Raw genomic sequence first — 16,354 nt, 5'->3', positions numbered from 1 at the left:
CCAAGAATCTCTTTAGATTTGATTTTCTAATGCAAAGATAAAATACCATTCTGTAACTGCTTACTTTAGGCCAGGGGTTCTCAAACTGTGGACCGGGGCCCAAGCCAAAGCCTGAGTCCCACCGCCCGGGGCTGAAGCCAAAGCCCAAGGGCTTCAGCCCTGGGCAGGGCGATTAAGGTTACATGCCCCCTGCCTAAGGCAGAAGCCCTGGGGTAGCTTTGCACCCCCTCTCCCTCCAGCCCAGGACAGCACGCCTTGGGCTTCGGTCCCCCCTCCTGGGCTCATGTAGTAATTTTTTTTTGTCAGAAGGGGGTCAGGTGCAATGAAGTTTGAGAACCACTGCTTTAGGCTACATATGCAGGTAAATCAATCTGAGTATTTACTTGGAAATCTAATACAGATATAAGAAAAAGGTGTATTTTAAACTGTAAACTATTAGAAAAATACTTAAAACCTTAAAATCTGACAGTTCAACTGACTGAAATATAACACCAAACAAAGCTTTAATTAACAGCTTCTGCAGTACTTTTATAAGAACCTGAAGGACTTATTTTTAAACTAACCCCCTCCTGCTCAAAAGAATACATTAATTAGGGCAGGCAATTTTCTCATTAGTTTGTGAATGCACAGGATGTGCACACATACCTGATTTGCCTCATGCTAACATTTGCCAGTTTTGGAAATACCATCCTTTCAGAAAATCTAAGGATTTTAGGTCTTTTTTCAGGGGACTACAAATGCCTGGTATTCCTCATTTTCCCTTCCAACCTCTGGAGGGCAAAAGACAGTTCCAGGTAATGCAAGTCAATTATATTCCTTTAAAAAGCCGAGGTAGGGGGTCTGTCACTGGAGATAGAGAGGCAAGGTGGGATAGTTCTTGAGGCCCAAATTATCCTTCATAGTAAAGCAGACCCAACTGATATTTAGGCCCCATTTTGATAAGTACTTTCTATACATGTAATAAGAGACAATCCCTATACCCAAAGAGCTTACAATTGAAACTGACAATTCCATTGTCTGTTTTATACCCTTTCTACAGGTAGGGAATAGAGACACTGAGATGAGGTGACTTTCTGAAGGTCACACAGGAAGTTTGTGACAGAGCTGGAAATTAAATTCAGTGACCGAAGCCTTTCCTTTCTTCACACAGCAACCACAGTACTACTGCAGCAATCAAAAAATACTAGCTTTTTGTAAAGCGGTAGAAAACAAATCATATGTTACATATGTAACATTTGTCCTGGGCTAATTTCAAGTTAAACTGCTGGTTTTCCCCATTTGTTTCCATTCACAGTTCAACCAGCATAGTGATCAAGACTGGGATAACACTATTGACTCACCCTGATACATAAATAGTTCATAATGGTACTGAAATGACCAATCAAATGTTACCCATATGCTGCTCTTTCTGTTTAGATGGATGCAGCTCCATATCTTCATCTTCCTCATAACTCCTCTTGTGGCGACTTGGAGTGTAGGATGTTGAAGGGCTAACTCGAGCCTGACTCGCACTAATATATGCGTATGATTAAGAATTAAGGACATCATCAAACTAATTTGAAAAAAGTCAACCAGAACAAGTAGCATTATCCAAATATTATTAGCCTGGCTATCTTGTTGGGTAAGATACTATTACAATAAGTGTGCAAATTGTACTATAGTGCTGTCCTATGATGAGGCATATCTAAATTAAGGAATTACCCTCTCATCCCCTCAAAATACTTTAAACGAATTTATCATAGTTAACATCTCTCAGGCTTGAACAAAGGATATTTCTTTCACCCACGCTGACTCTCCAGGCACCGGCACACAGTAGAAGGTCTGTCTCTCCAAAGTGACCGTTTGTGAAGAGTTTAAATCAATTTCCTGCTGAGGCTAGGATATCAATAATAAATCATGAGGTTCAGGTTTTTAACATTGAACATATTTGTTTTTAAATCATTACCTTACTTTGTCAGTAGAATTATGTACTTAGCCATAATGAGTTACAAGAAGTAGCTTCCTAATGAAACAATTTACTATCTAAAGCACAAAAATTAAGACTATAAAAACCTAAACACAATCCAGTGGTAATTTTAAACTGCACTTCATACAAGTTTTCCACATTTTGTTTAATCTTCTAGACCATATTTTTGGTGCCATAAGAAAACAAAGATATTCTTCTGAAGTTTTTACATGGAGGTTAGTGGGATATGATTTATTCCATTCTTTCAGTAAATGAATGGAAAATTTTTGGTGCTTTCAGCTGCTTTAACCCCTGTGGGCAGAAGTAATAATCATTCTTTAAAGGATTCCCTTACTATGGGTCAATAACTTAATGACATTCTTTGCTCTCAAATGCAATCTCAATGCAATTGCATGAACAATGTCAAAAAGCTCACATTTAAAAAAAATCATTCTTATTCAAGAATGTATGGAAAGAAAGAGTGATTATTAGTTAGTTACTCTCTATACTCCTGAGGGTATTCTGAGCCAAAAAATTAAAAATTCTGCAAATTTTATTTGTCAAATAAATGTGGAGGCTCCAGCATGGCATTGGGGAGCACAGGCCACTGGCAGCACAAAGGTAGGCTATCATTGAAGCTTCCTCTCCCTCCTTCCCCACCCCCCGGACTCAGCGGTGAGACTGCACCCAACCCTGACACAGCACAAGGACTGGGCCTGTCCCAGAAACACCCCAGGGCCCTGCCTTTCCATACCAGGTGCACCAGGTGTAAGCAGGCAGGCTCAGCAAGGCAGGATCCAAGTGGAGGGGCTTAGTGTGGAGGGATCCAGGTGTGTGTTGAGAGGGTTCTGTGTGGGGGATCTGGAAGCACGGAGACTTGTTGGGGGGTTCTGGGTGCAATGGTAATGGGATTTTGCAGGTGGGTCCAGGTGAAGGTGGCTGGGGATCAGCTGGGGTGGGAGTTTGTGTGTGGGGATAAAGCTTGGCAGAGGAATCTGGGTGTGGGAGGCTCAGTGGGAGGTTTAGATGCTTGGAGTGGGGCTCATTGAGGGGTTCTGAGTGCACAGGGATGAGGCTCAGTGGGAGGGACTGGGTATGACAGGGTCTGGATGCACAGTGGTTGGGCGAATGGAGGAGCAGGAAGCAGGGCGGGGGAAGTTTGCAGAGATACCTGCAACTGGGGGAGAAATCTGGGGGTTGGTCTGATGCGGCCCTGGATGTCGTGCAGGGGAAGAAGAAGTCCGATCTTCCCCAGCCTAGCCACAACTAGCAGCTGAGCCCGGCGGAGGGAAGGAGCTACTAGCCGGGTGTTCCCAAGTCTCACCCCCTTGCCCCTCTCTGTTGGCTGCCCTGGGCACCTGAAACATACTGCTGGGGAGGGTCATATGACTACTCTTGTGGCTTCCCTTTGCTTCACAGGAAGAAAGTCATTTTTCTTCAGGAAAGCAAAGAAATCTGCAGGGGATAAATTCTGCTCATGCGCAGTGGTGTAGAATTCCCCCAGGAGTATCTCTACCACACTTATGTGCCTCAACAGTAAGAGTGGCTTAAGTCTGCAGAACCTGCTTATAACCAAAAATTCAGATATATTTTGTAAAGTAGAAAGGAAGCCTCAATTTTTTTCAATGCTTTGTAACAGAGATTGCAATTCTAGGACTAATAAAGTTACTCTATTTAAAAAAAAACCTTAACTGACTTCATTTTCAACGTTCTAAGACTATATTCCTTTAGGGAACATGCTTTGCCAGTGGTCTAACTTCTTGACGGGATTACTGGCCAAAATTCAATTCTTGGCCACAACTAAACTTCTGTATACAAAACTAATTTTAAGCGGCATGGAGATGGCTCAAGACCTGTGAGCCACAAGGAATGCTCCCCAAACCTGGAATTCACTTTGAATCCCAAGAGCTGTATATTTCCAGGAACTGAGCTGAAGGGTTGAAAAAATGATTAATACTGCACTTATACAATACTTTTCATATTAACTGCATTTTCCAGACAAGCAATCTTTACAACATTCCTGGTTTCCACAATTTTAAAGACAGAAAAATGGAAGTAGAGAAGGGAAGGACAAAGAGGTAGGTACAAATTTTGTCCATATTACTCTCTAAAAATAACACAGTGAAAGTGGCAGAAATGATATCTCGTTGACAAGGAAAGGGAAATCAACTGATTTATTTTAATTAATTTTAAGGCTCATTGCATATTTTCTTGGAGGTCACTGTAAGGAGGAGGAGGAGGAGAAGAGAGAATGAAAAGCTCAAATTTAATATAGTAAATTAAGTGCTAAATTCTTACATTGTACAGCATTGCACTACTTACCCCACATTCAGCTACATCTCTGTATTTACCAAAATGCAAAACCTGCCAAAAAAAGCAATATGATAATTCTGTTCCTTTCAGAATCTTGACTCACATGAATTACTATTGATAAAAGAAACTAAGTCATTAGGCTAAAGTCCTTCCAAAAACATAACTGTGTAAACTTTTACTGTCTGTAGAATTCAAACAGAGAAGGGATTCATTTCAATTCCCACAGATCCCACAACACACTTGTTATAATTTCCACAACTATATCTACTTGTGGCAGATCACAATCAAAAATATAGTAAAATGTTACGTCCCTAATGCCACTTGAGTCTGTTGAAACTGAACTAATGTTATGCAGCCTTGGAATACTCAAGAGGTTCAGTTCAGTAGACAGAGAAGGGTAAAGACATGAATGAAGAAAAGTTAGTTCACCCCAAACATTTACCCTAACAATTCATCAGTATTTTACTTACACGTGTTTTAGTATTTGGGTCAATTGTTTCATAAACTCCCATGTAAAATTCAGGATCAAACATATCTTGAACCATGCAGCGGAATTTCACTAAACTGTTGGGCTTCAGGTAATGTAGGGGGACGTCATTCAATGATGGTACCTTTAAAAAGTACGAACAAACATCAAATTAATATTAGATCTTATTTTAAACATGATCTATAAAATACTCATAAGCACCATGAAGGAAGTGGGATAATACAGAGATACCATCCCATATTTTAGTTACTATCCTTAGATCATCCAGCACCCCTTATTATTCACCTCAATCACTTCATTATTGTGAGCAAAATTAATCACCCTGGTCTGCTCACCAGGTAGTCAGTTAGGAGACTTAATTTTTTGCTCATCTGTCCTAACTCAACTGTGTAAAGCACATTTCCATCTCTAATTTTTGTACCTACTGTTGTTACAGGGAACAGTTGGGATTACTGTAATTAAAAGATTAGGAAAAGTGTATTTCTGTATGTTGTTCCAGTTCGTTTACTTTGGCCATTTGACAGCTTTGTGTATAATTAGTTTCACAGATTTGGTGAGGGTCAGTTGCTCTTATATCCTGCTGCTGTTTCAACTTTGCTCTTTCCCAGGCTTTGATGTAAGTGAAGCTGAACAAGAAGGAAGGAAGGATTGGAGGTGGGCCTATTTTTAGTAGTGTTGCTCTTGGACCTTTAAGAGGGGCATAAGAAAAACACTCTACAAATACTTTACAGAATTTTAGTGACATGCAGTTTAAAGGGCATTTTATCAGAAAACCGTTTTTTAAATTGTTGAATTAAAAAGAAATTCAAGTTGACAGTTTCTCTTGAACCAGATTTCACTTTCAGCTGATGTCCCTTTTTGACACACTTGACACTATTACTCCTGAGGGAATTCTGTGCCACTGCCCATGAGCGGGATTTATGTCCCTCACAGATTTCTTTGCTTCCCTGCAGAAAAATGACTTTCTGATAGGGAAGCCACAAGAGCAGTCAGGCGACCCTCCCCAGCACTATGGTTCAGGTGCCCAGGGAAGCAGACAGAGAGGTAAATCACTGTGGGGCAGAGAGAGAGACTGGGAATAAAGCATCATACTTTATGAATTTTATTCAATAAGAAAATTAAAACTGTAAAAGTCACTGTCACAGGGAGGCTGGCCCTTTAGAAGGAGATGGATCTCAGCCCCAGCTGTGACACAGCTAACTCTCCTTCCAAGGTTGGGAAAATGAAGGTCATGTGACCCAAACAGGTCTGTGGGATAGACAAGGGAGCAGCCTCAGTAGCAAGAGACCAGGAGGAGAGACAGACTGAAGCAGAGGCTGAGGGATGCAGAGAACAGAAGAATTCTGCAGGAGACCCTGAGACACCAAGGGAGAAAAGTCTCCAGGTAGGTAGGGCTGGGAGTGGCTTGCCAAAGCAGGGAAGACTCCAGGTAGAGAGACCTGGGAGTGGATTGATGAAGTATGGGAAAGGATGAATACATAAACTTTAATATATGAACTTTCAATATACTGACTTATAACTTTTGGACTTTGAGGACTTGATTTTGGACTTGTTTGTGATAAGAAGCTAGCCTAGTAAGAGGTTATTGGCTGCAAGAAAGCCTTAGTAAAATTACCGAGGAGCCCTAAAAAGAGGTAAGCTGATGTAGAAACACTCCAGGGCCACTCCATGCCATGAGACAGTGACTTTTTTCCATTTCATCAGGCCTGGCTGCCTTTTTGCTTAGCAACACAAGTGTAAAGTTTCACACACTGCAGGATGCACCTATCATGCAGAAGGTTTTTACAAATATCTTTATTTTTATTCATTTTCATAGGGGAAAAGCACAACTCTGAGTAATGGGAAACATGAAAGGAATAAGGCCATGTCATTGCAAAAACAAGTAAGATACTGCATACAACTCTTCTGATTATCAAAACATCCACAATTCCAAATGGCCAAGAAAAGGCAGCCAAAACACAGGGTTCCTTTAAGGTAAGGGAGGTTTTTCCGTATGGGATGACGTTACAATTGCAAAAAGAACATAGGTTGTCCAGGAAAACCAAACTGCACGTGACTTGAATGACAGCAGCACAAGCTATACCAGAAGTCTATTTGATTTTGAAAAATCAGGTCTTAGTTGGATTGCCAGATTGCGGGAAAATATCCACATTAAAATATGGTTATCAGAAAAGTTACCATGTACAACTGGAAACTTTTTACTAAACATCAAAACTTGTGTTTATTTTGAATCAGATCTGCTTGCTTTAAAATAAACAAATAAGGTTTTACTACTTTTAATCCTTTTACTACTACTAACTCTACTGGACCAACGTAGAGAAAGAGAGAGACAGAATTCTATTCCATCTTGTATATTATCAACAAAATTGTTCATTAACTTCCAATTGCAAAATCTTTTGATGCACAAGACAACTAACTATTTTCAGATTCCAAGCTGGGAAAAGTATCTTTTCTACCATTAAAGTGGCAGATTTGACCTGAAAGTTCCAGAGGGCCAATAAATATAGAAGTCAGTGTCAATTTTAGTCACCTTTCCGAGTAGGCCCATAGTTTGAGGAATCAAGTTGCATTGCACCTTACATTTGCAGATTAGGAGACTGTAGTAATCAGATTTCCAAACACAGCATAGGAATTTGGACGACACAAGAGGGTGCAGTTAGTGGGAGGTGTGAATTATTTTTGTACCTAACCAAACTGAAAGGCAGCGGTCATAACAGCTGGTTCTCCAAATCAGCTGAAGTGTCAAGTATTGCAGTAACAGATCCCGATCAGATGCTATGTTGCAGGAAACCACTCCAAACATTTGGAGTACAAAATGTATCTCCAATTTACAAGTAGTCAGGGCAGATTTTAATGCCTATACAAATACAACAGAAGACAGCATTTGTCAACTAGTGCCACCTAATGGAGCACATTTAGGTGGCATTCAGCAGTTTAGGTTCTGATTCAAAGTGCACTGAGGTTACTTCCATTGACTTCAACACACTTTGAATCAGACCCTTACATATTTTGCTTTGTGTACAGGTTTTTCACATTTAAATAACTCTAATATAAACCAAAATTGGGCCTACAATCTCAACAGTGTCCCTTTCAGATAAATATGAGCAAGTTCCACAAATGCATTTCTAAAGGACACATTTACCAAAAAACAGTAAGTCACTATAATAGAGGAACAAAAGGCAGGAGTTGGAAGGATGGAAAAAAACTCTAAACAATTCAATCAATTTTACCCAATTAGTTGCATTATTTTCTTTTAGCTTCTCTGTAAAGTATTCGGTTACTTTCTTCTCCCAGTCAGGACTTGGACCATTTTGAGCTAGAAAACAAACTGCATTAAGAATAGCAAGAGTACAGTACATTGGACTTCTACTCAGCACTCTGACAGCACTATGAGCAATCTGACACTCATTTTGAATCTGCTGATGTGAACTGATTTTTAAGGGGACTTTATCCCTACACAAATGTATATTATAACAACCTTGATGTCATTTGTCTCCTCTCATCTTTCTGTTATAACCTTAACAGAGGGATAAGGAAAATATGGACACTGTAGGTGGGGAAAAGCTCAGACACCATGGATTTCAAATACACTAGAAACTATTGGGAAGAGATGAGGGATTATCTTTTACCATTCCTTCTTACTGTGCATGCATGATTTTACTTTTGCGAAGTGTTTATTTCTGCATGAGCTCCTATACCAGTCATTAAGAAATCAGGAATTATGTTCTGGTTAAAATAAAGAGCTCCATTGGCATGTCCTTAAGTAGTGGTACTGGTAGTTGAGAACTGTATACCCAGTACCAGCAGGGCGATATAAACTCATATGGATTTTGCCTCATTTTACGGTCTATGTAGTGCTGGGCATCAAACAGAGCTTTAAGTATCATTTTTCAAAATGCAGTTTCTAACACTGATTGGCTGGTGCTAGAGCTTATTAGACCGATGTTTACAATTCTAGACAAGAACATGTTTTAGAAACACCTAGCATGCATTGGCTCTGTCCACACTAGCTCACTCAACTGTTACGTATACCTTCTTAGCTGGGACAGAATTAAAGGCATAGCTTCTTAAATTGGAGTCCAATGTAGACAGGGTCCCAAATTATACATGATGTACATGCACCTCATCAGGAAGTCCTTGAAATTAGATCCTTTCTAGTCCACCTCAGCTGCCTTCATTATTTCTTTTTACTACTAGCTGCCCTCACTCCTCACTTTGGACACCAGGAGATATTTAGAGCGTGTACCAATGATTTCCTGAGTTGCTTCTTCAGCAAAGTTTTATATTGCATAGCTCTATTTTCCTGTATGGTAAAATCATCCCTCCTCCTTTCCCTCTAGATGAGCCCACAGTAGAATTTGGAGAGTATTACAACAGACTGATTCAAGAACTTCAACCATCGCTTCCTATCACCACCCATGAACCGTCTTACTCTTGCAATACTTTTTTCAACATTATAAAGGTTTCCTTCAAGACATGTAAACATGAAGAAACTGCATTCCAAATGCATCTTTTCAGAGGAAGTGTGAGACTTTTTTGTGAGAGGAGGATTGCAGCACAGTGAGATTATTAATGCAAAAGGAACAGACTATAGTAAGCAATGGTGCATTCACATCTTGGGCACAAGTGAACGTGCCTGCCTTGCCCTGTCAGGTCCCTCATTAGGAAGGAGACTCCTTCACTGAAAGTAATATTTAAAGTCTTTGGTAAGAAAATAATGTTGCTGTGTCAGGAGACTTTTTGAACATCTGTCTCGGCTGCCCGACAGCTCTGCTAGTTACAGACAGCAACTCTCCCCCACAACATTTCTAGCCCGGCACTTTCAACACCCCTTCCCCAACATGCCCCTTGCCCAGTGTCTCTATTTTCTGGTTATTTTAAGGCACAAAACAGTCCCCAGCACGATTCTGCACCCCAGTGTTGTGATCGCTTCCAGGCTCGGTCTTGCACCAGAAACACCCACCGCCGCAGCCGGCTTGGCCCCCGTCCTCCCGGGCTGGGCTACTCCGCTCCTCCCGCGCGCCGCCGACCCGCCCCGAGCCCCGCCAAGCGGGCAGAGTCGCCCCCTTCCCTGCGCCTCGCCACCCGCTGCCGCTGCCGCTCCCCGGCGCGACCCTGGCACCCCTCAGGGGCCCCCCCGCCGCTCGCCCGCCGCTCCCCCTCCCCGCAGCCGCCCCCAAGGCGCCCTGGGCGCCCCATTATTCGGCGTCCCCCGCCGCCCCCCGGGCCCTGCCCCGCTGTGTCTTCTCCCGCCAGCCGCGGCGCCGCGCCCGGCCGCGCCGCTCTCACCGAAGATGCCCTGCACGATGCTGAGGGGGCTGTTCAGCCAGTCGGCCACACACGGCATCGCGCGGGCCGGGGCGGGCGCCCGGCGGGACTCCCCAGGCCCTGCCGCTCGCGGAGATGGGGCCCTGCGCCCCGCCGTAGCCACGCGCTCGCCCGCTCCCGGAGATGGGTCCCGAACTTCCGGCCCAAGCTGCCTCCCGCGGCGGCAATGGCGGCGGCCCAGCCGGCCCCGCCCCTCTCGCCCCGACGCTGCGGCGTGAGGGGCGGGTGGGTCCCAACGCCGCCATCTTGGAGCCGGGCAGCGCTGCGGGCGGAAAGGGCCGCGCTGGCTGCTCCGGCTGTCCGGGGGGAGACGTGGAAGAGCCGCAGCGATGGCCGCCACGAAGCCGCCTGGGCCTGGTTCTGCTAGCGGCACCAACCTGCTCTTCTCCTCCTCGGCGACCGAGTTCAATTTCACGGTGCCCTTCATCCCGGTCAGCCAGGCCCCCGCTGCGCCCCCGGGGCCCGCTCTCCTCGGCGCAGGTACGCGGCGCCTGGCGGGGCTGCCAGGGGGGAGCCGGCCGGGGGATACTGGGGAGGCGCATGTTGTTGGGGGCCGATGGGGGCATTGCTGGAGGGGAAGTGTCTGGGATAGCTCGAGTGGTGGGGTGAGGGGGATGAGATGGGAGCCCTGGGGGGGGGGGACGACACGGTGTTGGGGGTAGCTGGAGGGAAGGGGGGATGAGATGGGGGCCCTAGTGGGGGGGAACACGGTGTTGGGGGTAGCTGGAGGGAAGGAGGGATGAGATGGGGGCCCTGAGGGGGACGACACTGTGTTGGGGTAGCTGGAGGGAAGGGGGGTGAGATGAGCGCCCTGGTGGTGTGGGGGAACATGGTGTTGGGGGTACCTGGTGGGAGCAGGGAAGAGATGGGGGCCCTGTTGGGGGAACACTGTGTTGGGGGTAGCTTCAGGGAAGGGGGGATGAAATGGGGGCTCTGAGGGGGACGACACTGTGTTGGGGTAGCTGGAGGGAAGGGTGGATGAGATGAGCGCTCTGGTGGGGGGGCATGGTGTTGGGGGTACCTGGTGGGAGCAGGGAAGAGATGGGGGCCCTGTTCGGGGGGCACGGTGTTGGGGGTAGCTGGAGGGAAGGGGGATGAGATGGGGGGCCCTGGTGGGGGGGAGGCATGGTGCTGGAGGTAGCTGGGATGGTGGTGGGGGACCTCGTGGGAGAAATGGTGTCGGGGTGGTGGGGGAAGGAGATGGGAGAAGGCATTGGAGCTGGTGGAGTAGTGGGGAGATGAGATGGGGTCCCTGGTCGGGGAAGGGTGTCAGGGATAGCTGAGGGCATGAGAGGGGAAGGCATCAGAGCAGGTGGGGTGGTGGTGGGGGGAATGGTGCCAGGGGCAACTAGGGGGAGGGGGATGAGATGGGGGCCCTGGTGGAGGGGGACACGGTATTAGGGGTAGCTGGAGGGAAGGGGGGGATGAGATGGGGGCCCTGGTGGGGGGAACACGGAGTTGGGGGTAGCTGGAGGGAAGAGGGGATGAGATGGGAGCCATGTGGGAGAAATGGTGTTGGGGTGGTGGGGGGAGTAGGAGATGTGGGAAAGTGTTGGGGGTAGATGGAGTTGTGGTTGATGGGTTCAGGGGTGCAGCAGATTGGGGAGGTGACCACTCAGTTCAGACCACTTTTTGTTATCTAGTGTCATGTTAGTACAGGTTGCTGCCCTTTTCCCCTATTTCATCAGCGATGTCCTGCAGCATCCTGCGCTGTGACACACAGATGTGATTTTTGGGCCATGAATAAAAACCCTGTGGAGAGCTGCTCCCTAAAAATAAGTTTTTCTCTGGATCTTTCATTTTCTTCAGAGATATGTGCTTACTGTGTTCACTAGGGTTAGCACCAGGAGCAGAAATTAAATGGGGGTATGTATTTCAGTTGAAAGGGCCTCCTACTGTTACATCAGTTCTGGAAGCCTTCCTGGATGATCCTGAATGGAGGGTAAATTGCACCACTTTATATGTGGTCAGAAGGGAAACACCATTTCTCTTTTCACTTTTCTACTTTGAGTCTCTCTGTGGTAGTAGATCCCGGAACTATATGTCCTGCTCTTTCCTCAGGCAGCAAGAAGGCAGACTTCAATCACTATATTTCATACCTGCTCAAAGAAAACTTTCACTGGTGTGAACTGAGTTGTTGTTTGGCCTTACCCTCCTTCTCATAGTGGGGTTCTTTATGTTGTTGTACAGCTGTAGTGCTAACTTTCATTTCAAGCCCCTTTTTTGAGTTTCTTAAAAAACTTTATGGAAAAGTTCTCTTTGGTCTGAAATGTCTTATGCGTGTTCTCATCCCTGAAGTGTGTCATTTTGCTGTAGCTTTGGGAGGGGGCTGTTTGAGGAAGAAACATTTTTTCCCTTTTGTCAGTTCCCTAACTGAAAATAATAGTGCTTGTTTGAGCTATTACAAATTGTTTGGATGCTTTCATGCACAAGAATAGCTAATGTTTCCCAGGTTTACATACACAGGCTAGAAATCCCTTCAGCCTGGGACCATCACTTCCCCCAGTTCAGTCTTTGTTCCTCAGGTGTTTCCAGGTGTATTGTTGTAGGGAGAGTGTGGTACCATCACTTACTGGAAAGCTCTTTTGCTCTGACCTAGGTCAAACATTCCCAGTGTGTAGTGCTATCTCTGAGAGGTTTCTATTGTATGCAGTTCCTGGGGTAATCCTTGTGCTTGTGTGCATTTCCTCAATTAGCCATTAACATTGTTTGGCCTTTTTACTGTTGTACCTGAAAGGCTGCTTGTGGGTGTTTTCAACCTCAAAACATGTTTCAGTAACACATAACCTAGCTAAACTTCATAACTTCAGATACTATGATAGCATATACAATCCAACGAGATATTAATGTCTCGCAGATTAAGACTTTTAGAGTGATACCTCACAAGGCGTACTTTGTGTAAAACATATCCTAATTATATAACAGGGGTGAATAAGGGCATGCTGGGGTGTCACACAGGGATCCATGTACACAGAACAGCTTCTGAGTTAGAGCCTTCATTTTCACAGCAAGGTATGTGAGAGAGGAAATCTTTGAGGTCCTAAACCATCTAGGTTATTATAATTGGTAATCAGCTTCTGGAATTGCAATAAGTGAATTGACAGCTAATACTGGAAGTAACATATTCTCATAAATCTATCACATCCTCAAAGGCCAGCAGTTGTGTTTTGTTGTCCACATCTGAGAGGAAAGGGTATACAGTAGAATCTCAATTTTTATGAACAGCAATCTTACGAACCACCAGTTATGCAGAGCATTTTTCCTCACAGGAAACAAAAAAGCATATAAGGAAAGTGGTGTTGATTAAAAACAAGTCAACATCTCTCTATATTCTGTTGCCTTTGTTGCATTGGAAATAACTTGGTGGTGGTATGGAGGACAAGAAGAAACCAATGCAGTGTGTCTTACTGCAGCTTATAAACTGTGCCTGCTTTAATTCTGAGATGTTAAATTTTATGAAGTCTTCAATTAGTTTGTAAATAGGGATTCTACTGAAGTTTCTTGGACAGCTGCAGATAAAAGAATCTGTGTCATCATTGGGAGCAGAGATGAGTTCAACAAGATCCCAAGATGGGGCAGTTCTTTTACTATTGCTGAGCAGATGGCCTTGGTTGAGGATGTGGCCATGACTCCTGTTAAATGATGAAGGCTGCAAATGAAAAGGAAATGAGTAGTTAATACGCAGTATAGTTTTATATAAAATATGTGAACAGGATTGAACCTGTGCTCAGTCCCTTTTTCTTTTAACATATTATTTGCATATTATACAAAATGCCAGCCTGTCTTTATACTCCAATTTAGTGTTTAGTAAAGCTAAATGAAAACAATTTTTTGCTTAAAAAGCCCCCAAAACTTGCCATCAGGAACTTTTTTTTGGTCTTTCATAGAAAGACATGTTAGGTCTCCTATACAGTGCTGTTTGGAAGGAATAAGAGTCGGGTGTTTTACTTGTAGGTATTTGGTAAAAAGTTTGAAATGTCTTGTCTTTTTTCTCCCATATCAGTAATTATTATAGTTCATAATAGTCTATATTTTACATGTGATAAGACGGGGGTGGGCAAACTACGGCCTGCAAGCTGTTTTCATAGAATCATAGACTATCAGGGTTGGAAGGGACCTCAGGAGATCATCTAGTCCAACCCCCTGCTCAAAGCAGGACCAATCCCCAATTTTAGCCCCTGATCCCTAAATGGCCCCCTCAAGGATTGAACTCACAACCCTGGGTTTAGCAGGCCAAGTTTTAAGCCGGCCAGTGAGCTGCACCACACGGCTCAGCCCCGCTCTGGACTGGGTCTGGGGCCACACCACGCTTGAGGTAAGCGCTGCACGGAGCCTGCACTTCTGAGCCTCTCCCCATGCCCCTACCCCAGCCCTGATCCCCCTCCTGCTCTCCAAACCCCTCGGTCCCAGCCCAGAGCACCCTCCTACATCCCAAACGCCTCATCCCCAGCCCCACCCCCGAGCCTGCACCCCCAGCTGGAACCTGCACCCCTTCCCGCACCCCTACCCAAGCCCTGATCCCCCTCCCGCCCTCTGAACCCCTCGGTCCCAGCCCAGAGCACTCTCCTAAACCCCAAATGCCTCATCCTCAGCCCCACCCCAGAGCCTGCACCCCAACCCCAATTTTTTGAACATTCATGGCCCGCCATACAATTTCTATTCCCCGATGTGGCCTTTGGGCCAAAAAATTTGCCCACCCCTGTGATAAGGAATTAAAAATATAACCTAGAGATAAAAAATGTAGCAGTTATGGGAGTTTTCAAAGAGAAAGTTACATGTCTACAGACTGCACATAAATAGTGCTTATCTTGATAATCATAGTTGAGTTCCTGGTTCCTTTTGGCTGGATTGGAAATTAATATACTGAAATGTGTCACTTCATTGACAATGCTTGTAAAGTGCTCGAGGAAAACAGGAAATTACAGGCAAAACTTTCTAATTTGTACTAGTTACTGGGAAACTCGTGGATTGAATTTTTCAAGTTCACTTCTTTGCTAACAAACAGGGATAAAAATTCAAGAGTTACAGCATAATGACAAAAGAGACAGATGCACAAATTCAGGCAGAAGAGATGAAAAACAGAGGAGAAGAGGATGGAAAGAATTGAAAGGCATATCTGAAGGTGCCCTGCACCACTTTTTCCATTGAGATTTAGTGATGCTAAATGTAATGGTTAGTTTTAGTAACTAAGGGCCTGTATCTTTTGGTAAACTTCATTTGGCATAAGTGGGTATTGTTTTATGATTTGAGAGTAGTATATAAGCATAACTTTGTGCCCTACGCCTTAATTAAAAATTCAGTTTGGCCTTCACCACATAGTGGTTCACATACTTGGTTGGTTTTTAATTCCGTTTTGGAAGTGCATAATATAATGTCCAAAGGTGAGAGAAACTCACAAATGTAGATGAAGTAGACTGGAACCACAAGACATAATGTCACTCTTTTATGAGGGGAAGAAACTCATTTCAGTATAGCCTACCTTACTGATGGCAATTGTTTGTGTTAGCATGTAGTATTTAAAAAAAAGTTATTAGGGCAGCTGCCTTTGAGAACCAGTCTTCTTTCTCTTTGGATTATCAGTGGATTCCTCTCCTCTTCCTCAGTGCTCTATCGTATTGTGACCTTTCTTGGCTGCAAATTGATCTATGTTGTTAGAGGTTGCAAACAGCTGTCGGTATCTGAGTTGCATTCTTGTCTATGGTTGAGTGGAGCATGAGCAAAAGTGGCTTTATGGAATGATTTTTCCTCACGGGTCATTTTTAGCTCCCAGTGTAACTTAGAACAGTCTCATTGTTTCTCTAAATTGTGTTGACTGCTAACAGCCTTTAAGGGGCTCTTCTACGTGCCAGGGATTGCTGACGTGCAACGATGCTGAGACCATGCCCTAGACGTTCTCCAAGCACGTGAGGGCTAGCTAAGCTGGCTCTGAGGGGTCTTGTAATTCCTCTGTTTTGTGTTGCTGGAGCATTGCAAAGCAGGAGCTATGAGGGACAAGGGTCTGGCCTTTGATTTATAATTGTTTTCAGTGTCCAAGTTATTATGTACTCACTGCAGGTGAAACTCACATGATGAAGAGGACCAGTGCAAGGTTCCATGCCATTTAAGCCCTCTGCTGGGGCTGCCCAGAGTGGGGCTCCTGTACTCCTTTTGTACCATAGAGCTAATTTCTGCACCAGTCTTGCATAGAGGGTTTAAACAGAATTGGGGCCCTCACTGCACTGTGCTGATGGGATGGAGAGACTACAGACCTGCATTCTGTCTCTGTGTTTGGGTGTGGGGGG

General features: G+C 44.6%; 2 protein-coding genes across 3 annotated transcripts in view; one reads left to right on the top strand and one right to left on the bottom strand.

Moving 5' to 3' along the window:
- The window catches only part of MCMBP (minichromosome maintenance complex binding protein), a 34,097-nt gene extending 23,858 nt beyond the window's left edge, over positions 1-10,239 (bottom strand). Inside the window, exons 1-6 of one of the 2 annotated variants that reach the window (XM_048856091.2) lie at positions 10,035-10,239; positions 7,976-8,073; positions 4,729-4,869; positions 4,268-4,309; positions 1,774-1,875; positions 1,393-1,522 (exon numbers count right to left, since the gene is read on the bottom strand). In XM_048856091.2, the coding sequence (XP_048712048.1) occupies positions 1,393-1,522; positions 1,774-1,875; positions 4,268-4,309; positions 4,729-4,869; positions 7,976-8,073; positions 10,035-10,092 (571 nt within the window). In that variant the 5' untranslated portion in view covers positions 10,093-10,239. The remainder of the gene's footprint in view (positions 1-1,392; positions 1,523-1,773; positions 1,876-4,267; positions 4,310-4,728; positions 4,870-7,975; positions 8,074-10,034) is intronic. The other variant, XM_048856092.2, reaches the window with a different exon arrangement.
- Positions 10,240-10,324: 85 nt separating this feature from the next.
- SEC23IP (SEC23 interacting protein) overlaps positions 10,325-16,354 on the top strand; it is a 38,929-nt gene continuing 32,899 nt past the window's right edge. The window contains exon 1 of the mRNA XM_048856089.2: positions 10,325-10,553. Within this exon, the coding sequence (XP_048712046.1) occupies positions 10,403-10,553 (151 nt within the window). The 5' untranslated portion in view covers positions 10,325-10,402. The remainder of the gene's footprint in view (positions 10,554-16,354) is intronic.

The sequence above is a fragment of the Caretta caretta genome, chromosome 7 (genome assembly GCF_965140235.1).
Source record: "Caretta caretta isolate rCarCar2 chromosome 7, rCarCar1.hap1, whole genome shotgun sequence".
NCBI classification, from domain to species: Eukaryota; Metazoa; Chordata; order Testudines; family Cheloniidae; genus Caretta; species Caretta caretta.
The sequence above is the reverse complement of the archived record's forward strand: the minus strand, read 5'-3'. Positions and strand labels throughout refer to the sequence as shown.